This window comes from Ascaphus truei, chromosome 5, assembly GCF_040206685.1.
Source record: "Ascaphus truei isolate aAscTru1 chromosome 5, aAscTru1.hap1, whole genome shotgun sequence".
In the NCBI taxonomy this organism is placed as follows: Eukaryota; Metazoa; Chordata; class Amphibia; order Anura; family Ascaphidae; genus Ascaphus; species Ascaphus truei.
Genome location: NC_134487.1, coordinates 239925536 through 239951839, shown reverse-complemented (window position 1 = coordinate 239951839; position 26304 = coordinate 239925536). Strand labels below are relative to the sequence as shown.

The window sequence follows — 26304 nt, the reverse complement described above, 5'->3', positions numbered from 1 at the left end:
GGTGAGTAGAGCGATTCTCTCGCTGTACTCAGGACCTACCGCCAGGGTAATACATCAGGGCTTCCCATCTCTCCCCATTCAAATTAAGAGTGGCACGAGACAGGGATGCCCATTATCCCCTCTTCTGTTCGCTCTATGTATAGAACCACTGGCGGCGCAAATTAGAGGCAACCCGGATATCTCAGGGTTAAACGTATATTCTCAAACACATAAAGCGGCCCTGTACGCAGATGATATCCTACTAATTATCTCAAAGCCCCTCACCTCCTTGCCAAACCTATTGGATTTATTGGACAGATTCTCGAGCATTTCGGGATTTAAAATAAATCAAGCTAAATCTGAAGCCCTCAACATCAATCTCCCTAGACACGTAGAGAAGTTATTGCAACTGAATTTTAACTTCCACTGGCAACAGAAATACATAAAATATCTAGGAATCCACATAACCAAGAACACCAAAGACATCTACAATGCAAATTACCCCAACCTAATTTGGACGTTGATAGCTGACCTCCATAAATGGTCCTCTATACGAATATCCTGGATAGGTAGGATACATAGTGTCAAAATGAACCTACTCCCCCGTATCCTATACCTTTTCCAGACGTTACCAGTGCCACTCAGACTGAAGGATTTGCTCTCACTTCAGTCTGCAATCTCTAAATTTATCTGGGGAGGGAAAAAACCGAGAGTCAACAAATTAAATATGAAAAGATCTGTCCTAGCGGGGGGCCTAGCGGTACCCTGCCTGCTCTCATATTACAAAGCGGCTCAATTAAGCCAAATTGTTCAATGGCAATCCAATCCACATCTAAAACGGTGGGTGGAATTAGAGAGTGCTGCCTGCGCTCCTTTGAAAATACGCAACTTGATTTGGCTACCTAAAACAGCACGACGATCTGCTGACATGCCGCTTTCCTCAATGACCAACTCGTTGTCTATCTGGGAGGCTAATAAGACTAAATACTCCCTCACAACGAGGAATTCTTCAATGTCCCCAATTTGGAACAATCCCAAGTTCGCTCCTGGCCTACTAGAGGGAGATGCATCAATTTGGAAACAAAAAGGTTATATACGAATCAAAGATCTGGAGGGTTACAATAGCAAGATTAAAACGTTTGATCACGTCAGAGAAGAAAAAGATATACCCACTTTAGGTACCTCCAGCTCCGAGCATTTTATAACAAATTTGCCCCATACCCCCCCTCCCCCCTGACGTAATTCGAAAAGCTCTGTCTGGCGGAGACCGACACAAAGGGACTCACATCACAATTGTACAAGTAAGTAGTTGATTCTGCGATCTCTAGACAACAGCCACCGTCATTTAGAACCCAATGGGAAAGAGACCTGGGAAAGACATTAAAAGATGACGAGTGGAACGCTATATACCTGGCCACGGCAAAAATCTCCATATGTACCACACTAAGGGAGAACGCATATAAGGTCCTAATGCGGTGGTACCTCACCCCAATGAAATTAGCCAAGTTCGTGCCTGGATCCTCCTCGCTATGCCCCCGGCAGTGCGGAGGATCGGCCGATCTGTTACATATGCTGTGGTCTTGCCCGCGGATCTCCCCACTATGGGAAGAAATTAGAAATTGGATACAGAGGGTCTTCGACCTCACTATTTCCCCAGACCCATGGCTATTCCTCTTGAATAGACCACTAACGGGCCTGTCCAAAGCAAACAATAAACTAATAGCACATTTTGCAATAGCCACACGGAGCGAGATCGCAGCACTATGGAAACGCCCCGAAATTCCAAGTATTCCAAAGATTCGAAATCGATTGTGGTTTATCTGCCAGATGGAAAAGTTGACGAGTCTAGTTAACGACACTGGCACCAATTATTTCAAAGTATGGACGCCCTGGCTGGCGCAGACGGATATCCCCGGGGTTGAGAGGAACACAATCTGGCTATGATAGATGCAGGTGCGTTCTCCTTTAGGAGTGGAAACTCAGCTCACGACGACTACACAGACAAATAGACAGAACGCCTACAGAGGTGATAAACTGGAGAGGACGCAACCGACAAAGAGCCTTACTAGGAGCGGTGGAGAGACCTAGCATGAGTGGATGCTCCTCTCTCGGCCGCGTCACCCCATACTCCCTCCCCATCCCTTCCTACCCACCTCCCTCTTTTTTTTTTTTTTCTCTTGTCTTTATTGATTTTGTCTTTGTGTTTGTCAATTTGAATTAATTGTATTATGTGAATTGTGTTATTATCTTTATTGCTAGTCCATCCAAAACAATCCGGTCGAGTAGGGCCCGAAAAACCGGGATATGTCTCACGAGCTGACATACGGTACTGTCTATAGCGGAGATTAACACTAAAAATGAATGTAATGTATACTGTATTCTGTAACACTTGTTTGGAAAAAATGCAATAAAATCTAAGTTACAAAAAAAAAAATGACATGCAAATTAGATGGTACAATAGCATCACATATCCACAAAAGTGCGTTAAGTTTAATGCGTTTTAAAGTTTAAGTTAGTTAGGTCAGGGGTGAGCAAACTTTTTATGCAGAGCCCCCCTTTTCATCCATGACATTTCTTGGGTACCCCCTGCCTGATGTAATCAAAATCACATGAAAAAAAAACCTTTAAACGGTAGCGGCATGGGCGACCAGGCCATTGGTTCAGAGGCTGTCACATAAGGCAGCAGCCCCTGAAAAATCAAATATTGCCCGCTTCAAAAAATCGTGTCGCCCCATCGCGCTTACTATAAGCGCACGCGGCGGCGACAATGCATTTGTTTTCAGGCGACATCGCGTCGCCGGCACTATAAGCGCAATCTAAATACTAACATACTTCAACAGCTCGCTCTTGCAAAATTAGGCTGCGTCCATGCTGCCGCTGAGAGCGGTGACATCACCAACTCTCCAAGCATGAGCACAGGGTGTCCTGCATAATTTTGCAAGCATGAGCGGGGAAGTGTTTACACTTTTTTTTTATTATTTCTGCACATTCTTAGTATGATTGATATAGTGGCAGCCTACCCTTTCACTTGCAGAGAATCGCAGCGAAGCAGGTTGCCAGCAGAGGAGAGCAGGAACACAGCGCTACTGTAGGGCAGACACCGGAGGGAGGGGCGTTTGACATCACAGCGCTCGCGCGTGCTCCTCCCCCGTCCCTCCGAATCACGTGGCCGCCACCTGCACTATTCTGTTTGGCCGCCCGCGCATATCTTTGGCTGCCCGCCCGCGCACATCTTTTTTGCCTGTGCACCCAGGTTTTGCCGCACGTGCCCCGCCTAAATAAGTAGGTTTTGCCTGCGCACCGCTGCATTCAATCACAACACCCACACAATTACTGACAGCACACACACACACACACACAACACCCCCCCCCACACACACACACTAAACCCCCCCACACACACACACTCAACCCCCCACACACACTCAACACGCCGCACACACACACTCAACCCACCCCCCCACACACACACACACTCAACCCCCCCCACAAACTCAACCCCCCCCCACACACACACACACTCAATCCCCCCCACACACACACACAACCCCCCCAACACACACACAACCCCCCCCCACACACACACACCCCCCCCAACACACACACACCCCACACACACACACCCCACACACACACACACTAACCCCCCCCCCACACACACACACCCCACACACACACACCCCCCACACACACACACACACACACACTCAACCCCACACACACACACATTCAACTCCACAAACACACACACTCAATCCCACACACACACACATACACATATACACACACCTGGTGGGTGGGGGGAGGGAGTAACTAAGCCTGCTCAGGTCCCCTCCATGTGCTGCTCAAAACGGGCAGGTAACAGACAGGAGGAGGAGGGCTTGTCTGTGTGCAGGGAAGGCCCCGCAGCAAGGCCCCGCCCCCTCTGCAGGCAGACACAGCAGAGAACTGGAAGCAGCCTCAGCACGGAGCTTCTGGCCGCCCGTGCACAGCTCTGCCCGCCCCCAGGTTTCCCCGCACGCAGCTTGCACCCCCCCTACATAATCTTGCGCCCCCCCCCAAGGGGGCGAGCCCCCCAGTTTGCGCACCGCTGAGTTAGGTCATACCTAGACATGCCGCTACTTACAGCCACACCCTGAAAAAGGGTTTTTTACAGGCAGGGTCACTGACAGATTTCACGGGGCCCAGGACTAAAGTTACTTCCGCAGCCGGGCCCACCCTCCCGTATCGTGAGCCCCCACCCCATTTCACACCTCATGAGCCCCCCTCATTTCACACCTCACAAGCCCCCTCTATTTCCCCCTCTTCCTATATTTCTCTCTCCCCCGTCTCAATCCTTCTTCCTCAATCACCCCATCTCACTCTACCCCCCACCTCACATGTATTTTTCTCCCCTGCGACACACTCTTACTCCCTCTTTTCCTCACTCCCTCTCCCTCACCCACTCTCCTCTCACTCGCCCCCACCTTCCGTCAATTACACCACTCTCACTCAATCCTCCCCACAAAATACATATTAAAAAGAACCCCGCTCCCCCAATACATATTAAAAAGGCCCCCCATACATATTAAAAAGACCCTCGTTCCCCTCCAATACACATTAAACTAACTAAAATAACTAATGACCTCCATGCTGCCAAAGACAAAGGTCTCACACTCTGCTCATATTACTCGACCTCTCTGCAGCATTTGCCACCGAGGACCACCCTCTTCTCTTTCACATTCTCCATACTCTTGGTATTCGGAACATAGCTCTATCCTCGATCTCCTCTTACCTCTCCCATCGTACTTTCAGTGTCTCTTCTGCTAACACCTCCTCCTCCTCTATTGATCTCTGTGGGGGTACCCCAGGGCTCTGTCCTGGGACCTCTTCTCTTTTCTCTGTACACACTCTCTCTAGGTGACCTACAGTAATAACATCTCTTGGGTTTAAATCTATGCTGACGACACACAAATTTTCTTTTCAACCCCCGACCTTACACCTGCTGTACAAACCAAAGTTTCTGAATGTCTCTCTGCGATATCATCCTGGATGGCCCTCCGCCGCCTTAAACTTAACATGGCAAAACAGAGCACCTCATACTTCCTCCCAAAACTGGCCCTACTACCTCCTTCCACATTACTGTTGGAAGAACCATCATTCACCCAGTAGCCCAAGCATGCTGCTTAGGGATCACACTCGACTCCTCTCTCACTCCTCCCTCACATTCATGGCACATTAATGGCTTTGAATCTGAGAGAGAGAGCGCGAGAGAGAGAGAGCGCGAGAGAGAGAGAGAGTTTGTATACACTGTTGCATATACCCCTGTTACCACTGTTACATATATATATATGGATGCCCCAAACCGGTGCCTGTAAGTCGGGAAGCAGGGAGTCCCTGAGCCACAAATCAATGCGGTTCAGCTCAGGAGACCCCCTGCTTCCGCACAATATTATTAAAATACATAAATGCTGCTTCATCACCATAGCGGATAGCCGCTAAGGCAATGAAGGGGTTAAGGCATAATAGCATGTTTATTGGGGACAATTGCCCCCAATAAACATAGCAATTAACAACATACACCCCCTGTGTATTTAAAATACATAAACACCAATCAATACAATAAATACATATTGCACTCACCCTTGTCTGGCTGCCACGATGAAGGCCATCCTCATCTTCATCACCGTCCATGCCCCCTCCGCTGCTGCAAAACAGAAACAAGAATAAAAACATCCAATGTAAAGTCCCTTAACCCCTTACCTTTTACAGGCACCCACGATGAAGGCCGTCTTCATCCTCATCTTCATTCTGCCCATGCCCCTACGGTGCTGCAAAACATGCACAACAATTACAATAGCCAATGTAATGTCCCCTAACCCCTTAATCACCATAGCGGTTTTTAACCGCTACAGTCATTAAGGGGTTAACCCACCCTCACCCACCACTCGGGTGGCCTACATACCCTCCCACACTAACCCCCCACCCTGTGAGGCTTCACCACCCTCACCCACTACCCACAAGGGAGGCCTACCCACATACCCTTGGGGCCAATACCCCCTCCCCCCACCCCCAGTACCCACAATTAAAACAATACACTGGCCCACAATAAACATCATTCTATTTATCAAATACATAACCCAACCCCTGTGCCCCCCCATAAATACATGATTTATTCTTTTACATACAGGGTTCATACCCCAGCACCACGCGAGTCCCCGGCGGGGCTGACGGGTCACCTGACAGACCTACAGGGTACCAGCAACTTGTTTCATACAGGTTCTGGAGGCCTGTTGGTGGGTCCCGCCAAGCGCCATGGCCCCCAGGTGGTCTCCGCGGGCCAAAATTGAGTCCCCACGGTAGGCCCGCGGATGTCTGGGAGCCCCGGGTCAGACCCACAGGTGTCTGAGGGGCCTCGGTGGTTCTCACCGGGGTCTGGGGACCCACGGGTGCTCACTACGTGTCCGCGGTGCCCCCACGGATGTGAGGCCACCGATTCTTCCCCACAGACTACGGGTCTGCGGTGCCCCCACAGATGTGGGACCACCTGTTCTTCCCCGCAGGTGTCACCCGTGGACCCACGCAGCCTGATACCCGTGAGATAACCGAGGATACCGCAGGTGGTCTCCAGCGGTCTCACGCAGAACCAAGGAACCAACCCTGAATGTAAAATAAATAAACCTGACCTATACATTCAATACATACATCCCCCCCTCCCAAACACATACAGTACAATAATGTGCCAAATAACTATTATCCAGATATGGATAATAGATTATTTGCCCATTATTAAACACATAAAACATGCATAAATCAAAGCATGTTCAAATAAATCCAGCAGCCATTGTAAATATAAACCCACAAAAATGCAGCTACACAAATGTATATGAAATGTCACACAATTGCATTGAGTGTGTACATGATGCAATTAATCCGTGCATCATGTAACACTATGCAAAATATATGTAACAATAAAATACAATATGAACAATGTCCCCTAACCAGCAATGCCATCATGAAAATCAACTAGAAACTAAGCAACATCAATACAATTAGCATCAATCAATTAATCAATTTCCTCAAACAATTACAATACAATACAAATCAATTATACAATTCCCTATTCAATTCCTAAAGCCAAACCATTGCCAAAACAATTCTAATTTAAAGTAACCACCATCATTCTAATCTAAGTACCATAAAGAAGCCATTACAATTAACCTTTAACTAAATACAAATTGCATTATTCACAACAATGACAAAATAAAGCTGATAAATACATTAGCCATACATGAAAAGAACATAAACATTAGCAAACCAATCAACTATTATCCCTGTATGTCTATCCATATAGATAGATATACATAAAATACAGGGGCAATAATACAGCATAAAAAACAATGCATTTGCATACAAAATTCACATAGAATACACCAATTCAGTGTCCGTGAATGTATGTATATACATAGATACATTCACGGGCATTAAAGGGGTCTGAAAAAATAAAAGTCATGAATGAAAAATAAAAAAAACCTGTAAAAGTAAAAATAATAAACTTTTCTTTTGTTTACTCACCATTAGATGCCCACTCACCGAAATCCAGGCGACCTGGAAGCACAGGAACCAATCCACAGGTAAACCATAAAATAAAAAACCATTACAAATCCACGTCTGTGTCTTTTTCTTCTATTTGTAATCCTTCCCGTCTGTCTTGGGGTCTTCTTTTCTTCTTTGGGTTCTTTGGGGGTCTTCTCTGGCTTCTTCCGTCTTCTTACGCCACGCCCTTCTTCTCTTCTTAGGAGGGGAGATGTTCCCTCCTCGGCGACTAGCTTCAAAATGAGGCGACATAGGCTTTTATAGGCCTATGACGTCACATTTTGCTCAAATGTTTCCCACGGTGGGGGCACCGCGGACACGTAGTGAGCACCCGTGGGTCCCCAGACCCCGTGAGAACCACCCGAGGCCCCTCAGACACCTGGGGGTCTGACCCGGGGCTCCCAGACATCCGCGGGCCTACCGTGGGGACCCAATTGTGGCCCACGGTCACCCGCGGAGACCACCTGGGGGCCATGGCGCTTGGCGGGACCCACCAACAGGCCTCCAGAACCTGTATGAAACAAGTTGCTGGTACCCTGTAGGTCTGTCAGGTGACCCGTCAGGCCCGCCGGGGACTCGCGTGGGGCTGGGGTATGAACCCGGTATGTAAAATGATAAATCATGTATTTATGGGGGTGCACAGGGGGTGGGTAATGTATTTAATAAATAGAATAATGTTTATTGTGGGGCAGTGTATTGTTTTAATTGTGGGTACTGGGGGTGGGGGGAGGGTGTATTGGCCCCAAGGGTATGTGGGTAGGCCTCCCTTGTGGGTAGTGTGTGAGGGTGGTTAGGCCTCACGGGGTGGGGGGTTAGTGGGGGAGGGTATGTAGGCCTCCCGAGTGGTGGGTGAGGGTGGGTTAACCCCTTAATGACTATAGCGGTTAATAACCGCTATGGTGATTAAGGGATTAGGGGACATTACATTGGATGTTTTTATTCTTGTTTCTGTTTTGCAGCAGCGGATGGGGCATGGGCAGGATGAAGATGAAGATGGCCTTCATCATAGAAGGCGGACAAGGGTGAGTGCTATATGTATTTAATGTATTTATTGTTCTTAATGTATTTAAAATGGGCACATTCAATATTATTCATTTGTGGATAATAGTAATTGTGCCCATTACTATACTCTATGTGCATATATGTGTATGTTAGGGGGTATAGGGGTTGTTGGGGTAATATATCTATATATATAGATATATTTATTTATTTATTTAGTGTGGGGCTGTTGTGTGTTTTCTTTTTATTGTGGGTAGCGGGGGTGGGTGAAGGGGGTATTTGGCCCCAACGGTGGTTTGTTTAGGGCTTGCGGGTGGGTAGCGGGAGGGCTTAACCCCTTCATGACCGTAGCGGTATTAACCGCTATGGTCGTGAAGGGGTTAAGTGCACCCGCAACCCCCCCGCAAGCCCTAAACAAACAACAAGGGCCAAATACCCCCTTCACCCACCCCCGCTACCCACAATAAACCTGGCACGGCAGCTTAACCTCTTCATTGCCTTAGCGGTTAGCCGCTAAGGCAATGAAGTGGGCTTTAAATGCATTTTTCCTGCCTCGGATGCATGCCGGGGGGGTCCGGTTCTGGTATTAATGGTATCAGCTCCGGAGACCCCCGGCTTCAATCACAGCCAAGAAAAAGGCCTGAATTTTTTCTAAGTGCCGATCCGCCGCTCATCAGCAGCCTCTCACCATCAACTTGCCAACTTTTTGTGGCGTGCCGGATTCGCCAGAAAAACGCCATTCTAGAGTGGCGAATAGCGGCGCAAAGCTACTCGCCACTACTAGAATTGAGCGTGGCGGAAAAAATGGCTAGTTGGCCTTTTCGCCTCGCCAATGGCGGGGGAAAAAAAAACGCCAAACACATTGGCGTTTTTTTTTGCTTTACGCCAAGTTTTCGCCCCTTACTGAATAGGGGTAGGCTTTTTTGGTGTGAAACGGGCGAGAAGTGCCTTTCCGCCGTTTACTGCATGACCCCCCATGTGTAATACTACTGTGAAGCGCTATGTACATTAATGGCGCTATATAAATAAAGACATACAATACAATTAAACTACCCACAATACATATTAAACTACCCCGCTCCCCCCAATACATATTAAAAAGACCCCCGCTCCCGCCAATACATATTAAACTACCTCCGCTCCTCCACAATACATATTAAACTACCTCCGCTCCCCCACAATACATATTAAAAAGACCTCCGCTCCCCCCAATACATACGAAACTACCCCCAGCTCCTTCCAATACATATTAAACAATCACCGCTCCCCCTTCATACATATTAAACTACTCACGCTCCACCCAATACATATTAAAATCCCCCCACTCCCCCCCAATACATATTAAAATCCCCCCACTCCCCCTAATACATACATATTAAAAAAAAGACATACCTTGGGGATGGTCTCAGGCCGGGCCTGGAGGCTGCGGGGGGCCCGGATGGCGCAGCAAGTTGGACACTACCTCTGGCCGGGCCTGGCTGCCAGATACGGCCTGAAGGCCCCTCACTGGGTCCCACATGCTTCCGCCGGCATGCTTCTGCCATCAGCGCGCGCCGGGCCTCCTTCATGCCGGCATGCACCGGAAGCAAGCTTACTTCTGGAGCGCTGACATCAGAGGGGGCCTTCAGGCGCCACAGGTGGAAGCTCGGGACACAGTGGGGGAGAGGCCTGCAGGCATCTGATGGAGAGCCGGGGCCGGCCGCAACCGGTGGCCTGGCCAGAGGTCGAGCCCAACTTGCAGCACTGTCCAGCCGGGCGCCCCGCAGCCTCCGGGCCCAGACACCTGTCCCTTCTGTCCCCCTGTCGGCGGCCCTGTTTACAGGTTCTGGGAAAGGATTAACACCAGTTAGGTATGATTTAACTAACATAGCGTTATTTCCCTTTTCTCTTTTTTTAGACCTTTCAATCCAGACCCTGAAAACACCTATTTCAGGGTCTGGATTGGAGTAAAGTTAAGACGCACTTAACAACATATTACTGAAAGCAACCACAACGCAATGTTTAACCTCTGCTAATGCCATGTATATCGGTTGTTGTTTTTGCATATACTGTAATTAGCTGTGAGGATATGCGTTATCATCACAGAGACTATCGTCGGTTACTGTTTTAGGTAACGTGACGTTATGAGCCCGGATGTAACAGAGTTTTGCAAATCCAGTTCTTGATATGTTTATGATTCTGTCAGGACACCCTATGCACAACCTCTGGTCCTCTGTGAGTGATGCTCCTTCCTGTGTGAAACTGCAGGTGGTGTCTCCAATACTGCCCCCCACAAGCAGATCAGCTTTCAGTCTCTTCTCCAGATTTTCTTCGTCTGCATTCATTCTTTCCCTGAAACAAGGGGCAGAAAAATAACGATCACTCCTATTTTACTCCTAGTGTATGGTTACAGTGTGCAGTGAGCAACTGCTTCAATCCCAGAATGCTGGACAACCGCAAATAATAGTATTTAATGCTCCACTTAGCTGGTCCAAAACTATTTGTCATTTTCTTTCTTCTTTTGTGATATTTATGACATCCTTCAGTGTGAAATTCTGCAGCAGCTATCTGTATTGGATGGCTGTATTTTAAATACCTTTTTCTTAGGGACCAATAACTGCATTATTTCCATCATTAACTGTAATTCTTAATTAGTACCTCAGTGTGTGATGTTGTTTGTGTGTTCTGTGATGGATTTCAGAGTTGTACTTCTGAGTCTACATTTGAAATGCTTATACATAAAAAAAAATTTTTTTAAAGGGTACAGAATGTATAACCCCACTTATGGATTTAGGTGTAAACTTAGAGTATGTTTACTTGCTATAAGTTTCCGAGTAGTTAGGTAATACAAACACAGTGTTATCGTCACAGTAGTGTGAGAAAATCCCCTTAACCCTTTGAGTGCCATATTGATGTACTTGTTATGTCATATACTCCCCCCACCCACCGTGTAGCTGGCGGTGCTTTAAATCAATATGGTATGGCAAACTGGGGCGCTCCCTCTTAGTGATACAATACATAATAATAAACAATAAAGGATGGGGAAAAAAAGTGAATGAAAACCAACATGTAATACTGGCCCAAAGTGTGTAGTTGCTGCTCAACCCCAGGGAGGATCTTCCCACGATCCTCGTGATAGAATATGACAAAGAGAGAATAAGGGGGTGCAAAACAGATAGGAGTACAGAGTTAGTTATAGCACTAACACATAAATAATGATCAATATTCCCAGCGAAATTGATACATATAGTGTATCATATAGTATAATATTGTACTCACACGGCCATGTGTGGTACTGAATCCAGGAAATGGTGTCTTTGTCTGTAGTGTTTCTTTTCTGTAGCTGTCAACTTTTGTTCCTTTTCCGATTTGTTAACAGTACAGCATCACAGGTATTTCCTCCATTGCTTGTGTCATATACATACGAGAGAAAACAACACCGCAGGTACAAATACAAAGGTGTAATTTTATTCAAGTTTAAAAAGTGAGTAACAGTTAACTCACATGTACACTGGCGACACACTTTATTGCAGTGTGGCCAGTACCGCAAGCCGGGAGATTTCCCGGCTTGCAAGTGGCAGCCCCTCGGCGTGCCGCGCGTCATCGGGTGCCTGCGCCCCCTGCACGCACGTCCAGGGCTCCCCGAGGGAGCCCTGGTGTCCCGCGATGTGGGGGACGGCGGCAGGGGGTTCCGGGGGACCCGGCGGACCTGGAGAGGAGAGGGGGAAGCCGCGATCGGCGGGCCTCTCCTCCGCTGCTTCGGCGCGCGCCCGGCACCCTCCGGCGCGCGCCAGGTAACTGCTGCGGCCGAGAACGGGCAAATGCTCGAATAAACTCGGCCGCAGCAGTAGGTGACCGCCTCCAGAGAACGCAGCCGACTTCCGCACTTCGATGCAGTGCTCTCCTGGTCCCGCGTCCGGTGATCAGGGCAGCAGTCAAAGTGTTTAGGCAAGCTACGGTAGGCAAACCACGCACCCACAGCAGCGGAAGCGTGCTTGGCAGGCAGATTATCAAACGTAGCCGGGTCTGGGTTGGAGAGAGTGGGTTAGTCAATACTTGCTGAGGTCTTGGAGTATAGAGTTCAGAAGCGTCAAAGTCCGTGAGCCGTGGTCTAGGGTTGGAGAGGTCAGAAAAGTAGATGTCCGTATAGCCGCGGTCTGGGTAGGAGAGATCAGCAGAGTCGAAGGTAAGCCGGGGTCAATAGCCAGAGATATTCCAAAGACAAGCCGGGTCAGTACACGAAGGGTTAAATGCAAGAAAACACAGGACAAGGAGCAAGGCACAACCGACGTAGGAGCTCAAGGCTACAAGAAGTTATGCTCAGCAATGACTGGTAGTGAGAGCAGGGTACTTACTGTATGGGAAACAGGAACCAGTAGCAAGAGGCGGAGCGGAAGCGCGGTCTCTTCGTAGGCAAGGATTGGCTGCAGGAGACAAGTGGGCTAAATAAATACTTGCCACGCAGCTGGGGAGCGGTGCACGTCGTCACGTGTGTGTGCCGCGCGTGAGAGAAGCGTGGCGCATCCGAGGAGGCGGATCTAAGCTCTGTGGCACACTAGAAGAGCTGCGCGCGCTTTGTAAGCAGAGCCGGGGTGCGCGCACACGCTGGTGCCAGAGCAGAGGTCTGAGAAAAGACAGGTAAGAAGGGAACACGTCACAAAGGACGTGTTCCCCGATTCCTTACAGTTCCCCCCCCCCTTTAGGATCAGCCTCATGATGATTCCCATAAGGCTTGTGCGGAAAACTGTCGTGGAAACGCTTTAACAAGCCGAGAGCATGGATCTGACTAAGAGGTATCCATGAGCGTTCTTCTGGTCCATAGCCTTTCGAGTGTACGAGGAATTGAACACCACCTCTGGAGTATCTGGAATCGATTATGGATTGAATTTCGAATTCTTCTTGACCCTGTACGATGACAGTTAGAGGTTTAGGTGAGATGTCAGGAAACTGAGAACTTCGAACAACAGGTTTTAACAATGAGACGTGAAAGACCGCCGGGATTCTCATAGATTGAGGCAGTTGTAAGCGGTACGCCACAGGATTTACCTGTTTGAGAATGGTGAATGGGCCCAGGAATCTTGGAGCCAGTTTCAGTGTCTTCAATCTTATGTTCTTAGAAGAAAGCCACACTTTGTCTCCTGGCCTAAACTTGGGTGCCTCACAGCGATCCGCCTGTGTCTTTTGTTTGAGTACTGCCTCCTGCAGAGTCTTCTGAATCCTCTTCCAGGAATTTTGGAGCGAGTTCACTCTGGAATCTGCTGCTGGAACTCCGGAAGGATTAGAAGAGATGGGAAGTCGTGCTGGATGAAATCCTTAATTTATAAAAAAAAAAAAGGTAATTCCTGAGTAGACTCATTTCTGAGTGAGTTATGAGCGAATTCGGCCCTGGGAGTAGTTCCACCCAGTTATCCTGTGTATCAGAAATAAAGCATCACAGGTATTGCTCTAGTAACTGGTTTGTTCTTTCGGTCTGTCTGCTGGTTTGGGGATGATACCCAGAAGAAAAAAGGAAGAGAGATCTCCAACCTTTGAGCGAAGGCACGCCAAAATTTCGAGATGAACTGTGACCCCCGATCGGACACTATAGAGAGCGGAACTCCATAAATACGAAATATTTCTTTGATATAAATATCTGCCATGGTGGCACAGTTAGGAAGACACTTGAGAGGAATGAAATGGTCTAACGCCTGTATGCCAGCAGACCTGGCCAGTCCCCAGTACTGAGGTGGGTAAGGTTATAAAACGCAAACACAGCAGTGAGGGCGTGCCCGGAGTGTGGTAGTGCGTTGCCGGGCCTGTTGAGAAAAGGTTAGCAGATACTTGCAATGTCCTGGGTATGAGAGTTTGGATAGTAATGTCCGTCTGCCAAAGTTCAGAGGTAATAGAAAGCCGCGTAATCAAGTCCATAAGCCAGTGTTCAAGGATAGGAGAAGGCAACGTAAACGAATCTGAATGCAGGGTCCAAGGGCAGGAGAAAGCAGGGTAATCCAATTCAAAGCAGAGTTCAAGCCAGGGAGATCCAAAGGTAAACAGGGACAGGAACCAGCACTGAAAGAGACAGGAGAGCCAAGCATAGAGACTGCACACACAGGGGTCACAAGAAGCTATGCAGAGCAATGAGCTAGAGGACAGACAGGGATTATAAAGGAGGGAGCGCGAGGAGCGTCGCGCCACGGGGGCGCTCGCCAAGGACGGCGACGGGCAGGAGGAGCAGCTGAAGGAGGTAACGTGCCAGGAGAGGGAATCGAGGGGCGCCGCGAGTGATGTGCCACGGGAGGAATCGGGAGTTTGGGGATAAGCGCGCACCTTGCGGGGAACGCGCGTGACAGCTGGGCGTGTGTCCGGACAGGGCGCAGAGGAACGGGTGCGGGAGGAGGAAGAGAGAGATGAACGAGGAGGCGGAGGAGGAAGGTCAGAAACAGGGAGAACAGGGGTGACGGGGACACATTGAGAAGCAGGAATCCCCTGAACCGTCACAGTATCCCCCCCTTGAGGATCGATCTCCGGGCGATACTGCCATGGCTTCTGGGGAAATTTTCGATGAAATTGCCAGAGGAGCTTGGGGGCCTGAACATGACAAGGAGAAATCCAAGAACGCTCTTCTGGACCCCCCTTCCAATGAACGAGGAACTGTAAGTTGTTTCTGGACCAACGGGAGTCGATTATGGAATGAACCTCATATTCCTGCTGTCCGTGAATGGTCACAGGGTTTGGTTTACGAGAACGGTCCGGAAAGTGGGAGCTTTGAATGAAAGGTTTGAGCAGGGACACATGGAAAACAGAAGGAATCCTCATGGTGGGAGGAAGTGCCAAACGGTAGGCGACTGGGTTAATCTTCTCCAGAATCTTGAAGGGACCCAAGAATCTCGGGGACAATTTCAGAGACGGGGTCTTGAGCCTTATATTTTTTGAAGACAACCTCACTCTGTCTCTGGGTTTAAATGAAGGACCCGGTTGGCGTCGTCGATCTGCCTTAGTTTTTTGTCTTGAGACGGCAGTTTGTAGAGTCTGCAGAATCTTCCTCCAAGAGTTTTGAAGAGTAGAGACATGAGTATCCGCTGCCGGAACACCAGAAGGGGAAGAGGAGAGGGGAAGACTACTAGGGTGGAATCAAAATTAATGAAGAAAGGCGACTCTTGCGTAGATTCATTTTTAAGAGAGTTAATTGCAAACTCGGCCCTTGGTAAAAGATCCACCCAGTTGTCTTGAGACTCGGAGACGAAACATCGGAGATACTGCTCTAAGGTCTGATTCCTTCTTTCCGTTTGACCGTTGGTCTGAGGGTGATACCCAGAAGAACTCCCAAGTCTCTGGGAAAACGCACGCCAAAATTTAGAGATGAATTGAGAACCTCTGTCAGAAACAATCGAAACAGGCACACCGTGCAATCTGAAAATTTCTTTAGAAAAAATATCAGCCAAAGTAGCAGAATTAGGAAGGCCCTTGAGGGGAATAAAGTGTGAATGCTTGGAAAATCTATCTACAACAACAAGAGATGTTTCCAAGGTTGCCCCGGAATGGGAAGAGGCATGAGAAGACCAGAAGGTTTGTGATGTGCGGATTTACTCTGGGCACAGACCGGACAAGCTTTGTTCACCCCAGGCCACCACAAGGTCCGTTTAATAAGATCCGTTGTTCTCTTGAAGACTGGATGGCCAGCAGATCTAGAAGAATGTCCCCAAAGAAGAATTTTGTGGCGAAAACGTGGAGCTGCGTATAAGCGTCTCTCCGGCACCTTAAGTCTCCTGGGAATGTGAACCTGGGCTTTGTTGATTTCATCCAAAATATCAAAATTGTTGGCAGAAATTATGCATTTGCCAGGGAGAATAGATTCAGCGGATTCATTGGAGTCGTTCTCCGTGGCGAACTGGCGAGAGAGAGCATCTGCTTTGATATTTTTGGTACCGGGAATATAAGAAATTGTATAGTTGAAACGGGAGGAAAACAGAGACCAACGAGCCTGACGAGATCCTAATCGTCGAGCCCCTTCAATATACAGTAAATTTTTGCGATCAGTGAGGATGGCCACAGGCTCCTTGGTACCTTCGAGGAGATGTCTCCATTCCTGAAGAGCCAATTTTATGGCCAGTAGCTCACGATTCCCAACATCATAATTTCTCTCGGCTGATGAGAATTTCCGAGAAAAAAAAACGCAGGGATGGAGGTTCTCCTGGGGAGAGGATCTCTGAGAGAGTACTGCACCGGCTCCTACATCAGAGGCGTCAACTTCTAACGTGAAGGGAAGCGAAGTATCAGGATGCCGTAGGATGGGTGCAGAGACGAAGGCCTTTTTGAGAAACTCGAAGGCGTCAATAGCTTCGGGAGACCAAGTTGTAGGGTCAGCACCCTTTTTAGTCAGGGAGGTGATGGGTAGAGCAATGGAAGAAAAATTACGGATGAACTTCTGGTAATAATTGGCAAAGCCAAGAAACGCTGCAGGGCCTTGAGAGAATTTGGCAGCGGCCAGTCGAGAACAGATTTCAATTTTTCTGGGTCCATAGAAAAACCCTGGTTAGAGATAATATAGCCTAGGAAGGCTGTGGACGTTTGGTGGAACAAACATTTCTCCATCTTGGCGTATAAGCGATTAGCACGAAGCCTAGAGAGTACCAGTTTGGTATGGCGAATGTGCTCTTCTAAATCCTTAGAGAAAATGAGAATGTCATCCAAATATACGATAACAAATGTTCCTAACACGTCCCGGAAGATATCGTTCATGAACTCTTGGAAAACAGCAGGAGCATTGCATAGCCCGAAGGGCATCACTAGATACTCAATGTACAGATCGCGTATTAAACGCGGTTTTCCATTCATCCCCCTCTCTTATAAGGATGAGATTATAGGCCCCTCTTAAATCGAGTTTGGAGAAGATAGAGGCTCCTTGTAGACGGTCGAAAAGTTCAGAAATTAGGGGAAGAGGATATTGTTTTTTTACCGTAATTTTGTTGAGTCCGCGAAAGTCGATACAGGTTCTTAGGGATCCATCCTTCTTCTTCACGAAGAAGAAGCCTGCCCCGGCGGGGGAGGTAGAGTTGCGGATGAATCCTTTCTCCAAATTTTCTTGGATGTAAGACATCATAGCCTCAGTTTCAGGAACGGATAAAGGGTATGACTTCGACTTCGGGAGGATGGTTCCTGGAATTAAATCAATCTGACAATCGTAGGGACGATGGGGAGGCAATACCTCAGCTTGAACTTTATTGAAAACATCCAGGAACTCGTGATACACCTTCGGCAGAATAGAAAGGTTGGCAGGAACGGAATCCAAACCAGCGAGCACAGCAGCAGGAGGAGTGGTAGACAGAGGTTCAGGAGAAGAGGACCACTGGATAGGTACAGTGTCGGTCCAATCTATGCGCGGATTGTGGAGCTGCAGCCAAGGCAATCCTAGAATGACCTGAACGGTGGGAGTATGGAAGATATCAAAAACTATTACCTCCTTATGGCCATCTGCCATGGTCAACGTAAGAGGAATGGACTCCCAGATGATGAAAGCTGGCTGAAGTGGGCGTCCGTCGATAGCTTCAAGTCCAATGGGCGCTTTTCTCTTGACCAGAGGGATCTGTTTCTCAGAGGCGAAGGTGTGATCCAAGAAGTTGCCGCCAGACCCAGAGTCAATGAAAGCTTTTACTTCTAATAGAAGATTTGGGCCCGTCAGCGTTACAGGAAGCAAGAGTTTCTTTGGGAGATCCTTAGGGAGAGAGGGGCAAGAAGAGATTGTACCCAGCAAAAGCCCCTCTACCTTTACTGGGTGTTCCCGTTTCCCGGCTTCAGGGGACAGTACTGGAGCCGATGTTCTGGGGAACCACAATAGAAACAGAGACCCTTCTGACGACGTCTCATTCTCTCCGCAGCCTGTAGTTGTTGGCTACCGATTTGCATCGGTTCAGGAGCATCCAAAGCCAGGAAGGTCGAAGCAGGAGACCTGTGAGAGACAGAGGATGGAGGAAGAGAACGGAAACAGTATCGCTCGTGACGTCGTTCTTGGGTACGTTGATCCATATGTATGCTGAGAGTAATCAGTTGTTCCAGGGAGGGCGGCCGGCCGTGAGTTGCGAGATCATCTTTTAACGTATCAGACAGACCGTGCCAGTATGCTGCCGCAAGTGCCTCGTCATTCCATTGAGTCTCTGCGGCGAGAGTGCAGAACTCTATAGCATATTTAGCAGCGGATCTTCGTGCCTGTGAGATGTGAAACAAAGAAAAGGCGGCCGCCTCCCGGCGTGCGGGAGTGTCAAACACTTGTTGGAATGCATGCCTAAATTTAGGGTAATCTTGGGTCAACTCAGGTTTGTGCTCCCAGAGGGGAGAAGCCCAAGCGAGGGCGTCGCCGGTTAATAAGGCATAAATGTAGGCAACCTTGGTACGGCCGGTAGGAAAAAGAGAGGGGGATATTTCAAATTGCACCTCGCATTGGTTTAGGAATCCACGGCAAGCGAGAATCCCCCGAATTGGTTTAGGAATCCCCATCATACCGGTTGGGAGGTGGAATACGTGGTCCTGAGTTACCGTAGGTCACTGAGACAGGAGGTGACGGAGCCACTGGGGTTTCCTGGAGAGACAGGTTAGCAAGTTAACTGGCTACTGACAAATTGTAAATGTTCCAAGGAAACACCTTAGCCCACCTCAGGGGGGTCTGCATTTATTGGGCTCTGCATAATGTAACGCCTGTATGCCCGCAGACCTGGCCAGTCCCCAGTACTGAGGTGGGTAAGGTTATAACACGCACCCACAGCAGTGAGGGCGTGCCCGGAGTGTGGTAGTGCGTTGCCGGGCCTGTTGAGAAAAGGTTAGCAGATACTTACAATGTCCTGGGTATGAGAGTTTGGATAGTAATGTCCGTGTGCCAGAGTTCAGGGGTAATAGAAAGCCGCGTAATCAAGTCCATAAGCCAGTGTTCGAGGATAGGAGAAGGCAGCGTAAACGTATCCGAATGCAGGGTCCAAGGGCAGGAGAAAGCAGGGTAATCCAATTCAAAGCAGAGTTCAAGCCATGGAGATCCAAAGGTAAACAGGGACAGGAACCAGCACTGAAAGAGACAGGAGAGCCAAGCATAGAGACTGCACACACAGGGGTCACAAGAAGCTATGCAGAGCAATGAGCTAGAGGACAAACAGGGATTATAAAGGAGGGAGCACCAATGGGAGAGAGAGGAGGAGCAGAGGGTAAAGTGAGGGGTTGCAGAGATAGCTCAGAAGGAGTGAGGGAGGAGACAGGTAAATCAGATAGGGAAATGGCTTGTACACTATGAGGGGCGGAACCAGGGCTCAGAGAAGATCTACAAGTGGAGCGTGTGCGCGCGCCTTCTGTAAGGGCTGGATGCGCGTGCACAGTGTGCGCCAGGGAGCACGAGGAGTGTCGCGCCGCGGGGGCGCTCGCCAAGTTTGGCGATGGGGCAGGAGGAGTAGCTGAAGGAGGTAACGTGGCAGGAGAGGGAATCGAGGGGCGCCGCGAGCGATGAGTGCCGCGGGAGGAATCGGGAGTTTGGGGATAAGCGCACACCTTGCGGGGAACGGCGTGACAGCTGGGCATGCGTCCGGACAGGGTGCACAGGAACGGGTGCGGGAGGAGGAAGGGAGAGATGAACGAGGAGGCGGAGGAGGAAGGTCAGAGGCAGGGAGAACAGGGGTGACATGGGACACATTGAGAAGCAGGAATCCCCTGAACCGTCACAAATGGGCCTGTTTGGAAAAGCTATCAACAATAACGAGAATAGTATTCATCCCACGAGAAACAGGAAGCTGAACAATAAAGTTAATTGAGAGGTGGGTCCACGGTCGGTCCGGAATGGGTAAGGGACGAAGCAGACCAGATGGCTTGTTGTGGGCGGACTTATTTCGAGCACAGATGGAACAGGAGTTGATGAATACCTTGATATCCTTAAACATATAAAGCCACCAAAAGGTGCGTCTGATCAAATCGGAAGTCCTCTTTGTACCCGGGTGACCGGCAGACCTAAAGGAATGACCCCACTCAAGGATCTTCTGGTGAAATTGAGGTGCAGCATACAAACAACCCTCCGGCACTTCCATACCCTCAGGGATGAGCATCTGAGTCTCCAAGATCTTGTTCAGTACATCAAAAGAGTTAGCCGAAATGACATACAGTATTTGGCGGGAAGGATGGTCTCAGGAATGTCTTCGGATTTGTCTTCACTGATGAATTGACGGGATAAGGCGTCGGCCTTTAGATTCTTAGAACCAGGAATGTAAGAAATAATATAGTTGAATCTGGAAAAGAATAATGCCAAGCAAGCCTGACGGGAGCCGAGGCGACGAGCACCTTCGATAATACATTTGTATGGTCCGTAAGAATTGAAATAGGATTTTCAGTACCTTCCAGGAGGTGTCTCCACTCTTGCAGGACAAGTTTGATGGCCAAGAGTTCCCTGTGCCAACATCGTAGTTTTGTTCTGCAGAGAATTTTTTCGAGAAGAACCCGCACGGGTGTAGCTTATCCTGAGGGGACTGTCTCCTGCTCCAATATCCGAGGCATCTACCTCCAACGTGAAAGGAAGTTTAGGGTCCAGAAAGCATAAGATAGGAGCAGAGACGAACGCTTTCTTAAGGGTTTCAAAGGTCTGGCATGCCCCAGGATAACAGGAGGAAGTGTCCGCATCTTTCTTCATCAGGGCGGTGATGGGAGCCACTGTGGCGGAAAAATTACGGATAAATTTACGATAATAATTGGCGAAGCCAAGAAACCGCTGAATCGCCTTAAGAGAAGTGGGTTGGGGCCAATCTACCACTGCCTTAAGTTTATCAGGATCCATAGAGAAACCCTTATCAGAGATAATGTATCCCAAGAAAGAAGTGGATGTTTGGTGGAAAAGACATTTCTCCATCTTGGCATAGAGATGATTCTCACTTAGACGGGAGAGAACTAGCTTAGTGTGCTGGATATGCTCGGATATAGATTTAGAAAAAATAAGAATATCGTCTAGATAGACAATTACAAAAATGTTGGACATCTCAAAGTATCATTCACGAATTCTTGAAAGACAGCTGGGGCATTACAGAGCTTGACAGACATGACCAAATATTCGTAATGGCCGTCTCTCATATTGAAGGCCGTCTTCCATTCGTCCGCTTGTCGAATGCGTATGAGATTGTACGCCCCACGAAGATCGAGTTTAGAAAAAATGGTAGAACCTTGTAAACGGTCAAACAATTCCGAGATGAGTTGCAAAGGGTAACAATTCTTCAGGGTTATTTTGTTAAGACCCCTATAGTCTATGCAAGGACGGAGTGAACGATCTTTCTTCATAACAAAAAAGAACCCAGCCCCGGCTGGGAAGGAAGAAGCTCTAATGAACCCTCTCTTTAAGTTCTCCTGAATATATTCAGACATAGCCTTAGTCTCAGGAAAGGACAAAGGATAGAATCTGCCTTTAGAAAGGATGGCACCAGGCAGAAGCTCTATGAGGCAATCATATGGGCGGTGCGGAGGTAAACTTTCAGAGCGAACATTGTCAAAAACATCAATTAATTCTGCATATACTTCAGGAAGAGTAGGTTTGGCAGGAGTACTGGTCTCTACGCCAGAGATAAATTGTACCGAGGATACAGGAGCAACCCCAGAGGCAACACCCCATTGTATAGGTCTATTGTCTGTCCAGTCTATAATCGGATAGTGTTGTTGGAGCCAAGGAAGGCCTAGAATTACCTGTACAGGGGGTGAATGAATAACATCCAGTGAGATATTTTCCTTGTGTCCGTCAGTAGTAGAGAGAGTAGGAGTCTCCAATGAAAATAAGGCTGGCTGGAGAGGACGTCCGTCAGTAGCTTCTAGACCCACCGGTATTGATTTCTTGATCATGGGAATCTTATGTTTGGTAGCGAAATCTTGATCGCCAAAATTTCCCCCAGACCCGGAGTCGATGAAGGCAGAGGCAGGAACTAGGACCCTCAAGGAAGATGGACAGCATGACCCTGGTAGGTAGACCTCTCTTACTAGGAGGGGGAAGAAGAAATAGTACCCAATGAGACCCCCTTATATCTCATTGGGTTTTGGCATTTCCTGGCTTCATGGGACAATGAAGCACCAGGTGACCCGACAGTCCGCAGTAAAGACATAATCCTCCAATTCTCCGACGTGGTTTCTTTGAAGGGGGGGAGCTAGTGACTTCCTAACTGCATTGGTTCTGGAGCCTCAAGAGCTGGGAAAGTAGAAGGAGACAAGGGGGACAAGAGCCGTCGGTGTGAGTGATGGCGTTCCAACCTTCTTTCTTGAAGGTGCTGATCCACCCTAATACACATGGCAAAAAGATCCTCGAGCACCGTACAGTAGGTCTTTCTTGAGCATCTAATTCATTCTTTAATGTCTCGGGAAAACCCTGCCAGAAAGCTGCAGATAACGACTCATTGTTCCAGCCCGTCTCTGCCACGATGGTCCGAAATTCCAGAGCGTATCTTGCAACCGGTCTGTGACCCTAAGAAATGTGAAATAAAGAAGAAGCAGCAGTAATCTTACGGCGAGGGGAATCAAAAACTTGCTTAAATTCCTTTTTGAAGCGTGGGAAATCTTGGATAAGTTCCGGTCTCTGCTCCCAGATAGGGGGTGTCCATGCCAATGCGTCTCCGGTTAATAAAGCGATAATATACGCCACCTTAGATCTATCAGAAGACAAGCGGGAAGGGGTTAACTCAAACTGTATGTCACATTAGTTGAGGAAACTTCGGCATCCATGGGGATCTCCCGCATATTGATTGGGAGTGGGGAGACGTGGCTCGAGAGAGAGGCTTCAGGGGAAGAAACAGACAAAGTAGCAGGTCTAATAATTCTGGATTGTGATTGATTAAGGGAAACCGTGACCAGGTTTTGCGTAAGGGAATCAATCTGGTTATCCAGGTATTGGAAATGCTCAGAAATTGAAGACAGGGCTTGGCCCACCTCAGGGGGTCCATGTTCGTTGGGCTGAGCATACTGTAACGCTTGCGCTGTCCACGAGTAAGACAGGACCCCGGTACTGAGGTGGGGAAGTAGTAAACCACGTACCCACAGCAGCGGAAGCGTGCCTGGCAGGTGGATTATCAAACGTAGCCGGGTCTGGGTTGGAGAGTGTGGGTTAGTCGATACTTGCCGAGGTCTTGGATTATAGAGTTCAGAATAGTCAAAGTCCGTGAGGCTTGGTCTGGGGTTGGAGAGGTCAGAATAGTAGATGTCCGTATAGCCGTGGTCTAGGTAGGAGATCACCAGAGTCGAGGGTAAGCCGAGGTCAATAGCCAGGGAGATTCCAAAGACAAGTCGGGTCACGGAGGGTTAACTGCAAGAAAACACAGGACAAGGAGCAGGGCCCAACAGACGTAGGAGCTCAAGGCTACAAGAAGTTATGCTGAGCAATTACTGGGAGTGAGAGCAGGGTACTTATGGGAAACAGGAACCAGTAGCAAGGGAGGCGGAGCGGAGGTGCGGCCTCTGCGGAAGCAAGGATTGGCTTCAGGAGACAAGTGGGCAAAATGAATACTTGCCACGCAGTTGGGGAGCGGTGCACGTCGTCACGTGTGCGCGCCGCGTGTGAGAGAAGCGTGGTGTGTCCGAGGGGGCAGAGCTAAGCTCCGTGACACACTAGAAGAGCTGCGCTGGTGCCAGAGCGGAGGTCTGAGAAAAGACAGATAAGGAGGGAACACGTTGCAAAAAACGTGTTCCCCGATTCCTTACACTCACTTTTTAAACTTTAATAAAATTACACCTTTGTATTTTTACCTGCGGTGTTGTTTTCTCTCGAAAGTATATGGCACGAGAAATTGAGAAAATACCTGTGATGCTGTACTGTTAACAAATCGGAACAAAAGTTGACAACTGCAGAAAAGAAACGCTACAGACAAAAATTCAAGTAGCGAAGTAAAGGTAGTGCACGGCTGTGTTTTTGGCTGTGCACTACCTTTACTTCGCTACTTGGATCTTCTGTCAGCAGATGCACGTCTTCCAGTCTTTGAAGTGGGTGATTGTGAGTATACAAATTCTCATTTGAGGTGGACATTCCCAATGAAATAGCGGGTTGGTGACAACATCACTCATTCCCTGTTTTCAGGGATTACCTGTCTTTTGAGCCGATTTCATGAATATACTCATTTATAGTGGTGTGAAAAAGAAACTACACCCTCTTTGAATTCTATGGTTTTACATATCAGGACATAGGGCCTCATGCTGTAAGCGCCGAAAAAGTGCTCTCGGCAGGGGTTCAATATCGGCATGATTTTGGCGATTTCCCCTCGCAGTATTCAGGAAGGGCCGAATCTCTGGCTAATCACTGCGAAAGCAAAACGCAGAGTAGCCGGTGGCGAGACAGTCTGTCTCCCGATAACCTGGCGATACGACGTCCCCTGCCGAGGAGATCCGCCACTCTCTCTGCGCAAACATCGGCAAGAATAAAAATATATCAAAACAATGTTATCTCATAGTGTAGATGTGCAGGGGGTCTCCGGAGCTGAACTGCATTGGTTTCAGGTCAGGGGACCCCCTGCTTCCCGAGATACAGGCCCCTTTATGAGGTGCCGGTATCCCTCTGCATTTAAATGTCCCGATCACGTGACCGCGGAATGTAAACAAAGCAGAGGAATACCGGCACCCAATACAGTGCGTGGGAACTACATCCCAACTGATTGGCTCTAGTACCATGTGACAGGCTTTGAATGACGTCACATCCGTTCTCCCCAAAGCCTCTGTCACATGGTCTACTAGAGCCAATCAGAGTAGGGATGTAGTTCCCACGCTCTGATTGGCTACCGTACCATGTGAGGCCGGCCATCTTTCTTTTCATGTTGTCTTAAAGGCAATTGAAGCACAGCCATTATGATTGGCTGGCGTCATTGCCTTTAAATTATGTCATCAAAATTAATTTTTTCCCCCCACAATCACATGGTTTTCACGGCCCAAACAGGGCCGTGGGAACCATATGATGACAATGTGACGTCATAGGCCTATAAAAGCCTATGTCGTCTCATTTTGAAGGCAGACTCCGAGGAGGACGGACCACCGGAAGGAAGAAGAGGACCGGGGCATGGAAGCAGATGGTAAGAAGACCCCCAGCAGACCCCAGAAGAACAAGAAAAAAAGACAGATGAAGATCCCGTTGACGTTTTGGATTACAAAAAAGTCTTAGTTTATTTTGTTATGGTTTGTTATTTTATGGGTTCCTGTTGCTGTGCGTGGATTGGTTGGAGAGCTTGGTGTTCAACGGGAGTCGGTGAGTGGGCCAGCTAATGGTAAGTTAACTAAAGAAATGTATTTTTTTGAAACTTTAACTGTTTTTTGTAATTTATTCTATGTGATACAATTTTTTTCCATTCTCATTTCTTGCCACTGTATGTATATATGAATGTATGTATGTCTCTATCGATATATACATACAGGGTAAGAAATTATTTGGTTGGAAATGCTTGTTTTGCACTATTTAAATGTATTTTGATATGCTGCTATTGTTAAATGTGTGTAATGTAATGTTTAATTAGATAGATGTAATTTTTGGTGTTCTATGGTGTACTTTAGGTCAGGGTGAGGCTTGCTTTGTTATAGTGGTTTTATTTTGGTACTACTATTTTGTCAGATGTTAACTTTTTTGGAGAATGTGTTTGTTTAACAATTAAAATAGTTAATTGTGTAATTGATTTGGATGGAATTTTAATTGTTTTGGGATGACATTAATTAATGGTAATTTATTTGGCTTGGTTTAAATAGTATACTTGTTTGGATTTCATTGTATTTTCTTTTGAATATTTTATTGTTAACATTGATTGGCAGAGTGTACTTGGTGCACAGATTTTATGCATC

The 26304-nt window shown here is 48.0% G+C and overlaps 1 protein-coding gene across 3 annotated transcripts in view; it reads right to left on the bottom strand.

The window, feature by feature from the left end:
• Window positions 1-26304, bottom strand: part of LOC142495828 (uncharacterized) — a 439489-nt gene that overhangs the window by 268490 nt on the left and 144695 nt on the right. For 2 of the 3 annotated variants that reach the window (XM_075601853.1, XM_075601851.1), the window contains exon 7: window positions 10756-10884. The exons of the other annotated variant lie outside the window; for it this stretch is intronic. In XM_075601853.1, the coding sequence (XP_075457968.1) occupies window positions 10756-10884 (129 nt within the window). The remainder of the gene's footprint in view (window positions 1-10755; window positions 10885-26304) is intronic. 3 annotated transcript variants of the gene reach the window in all.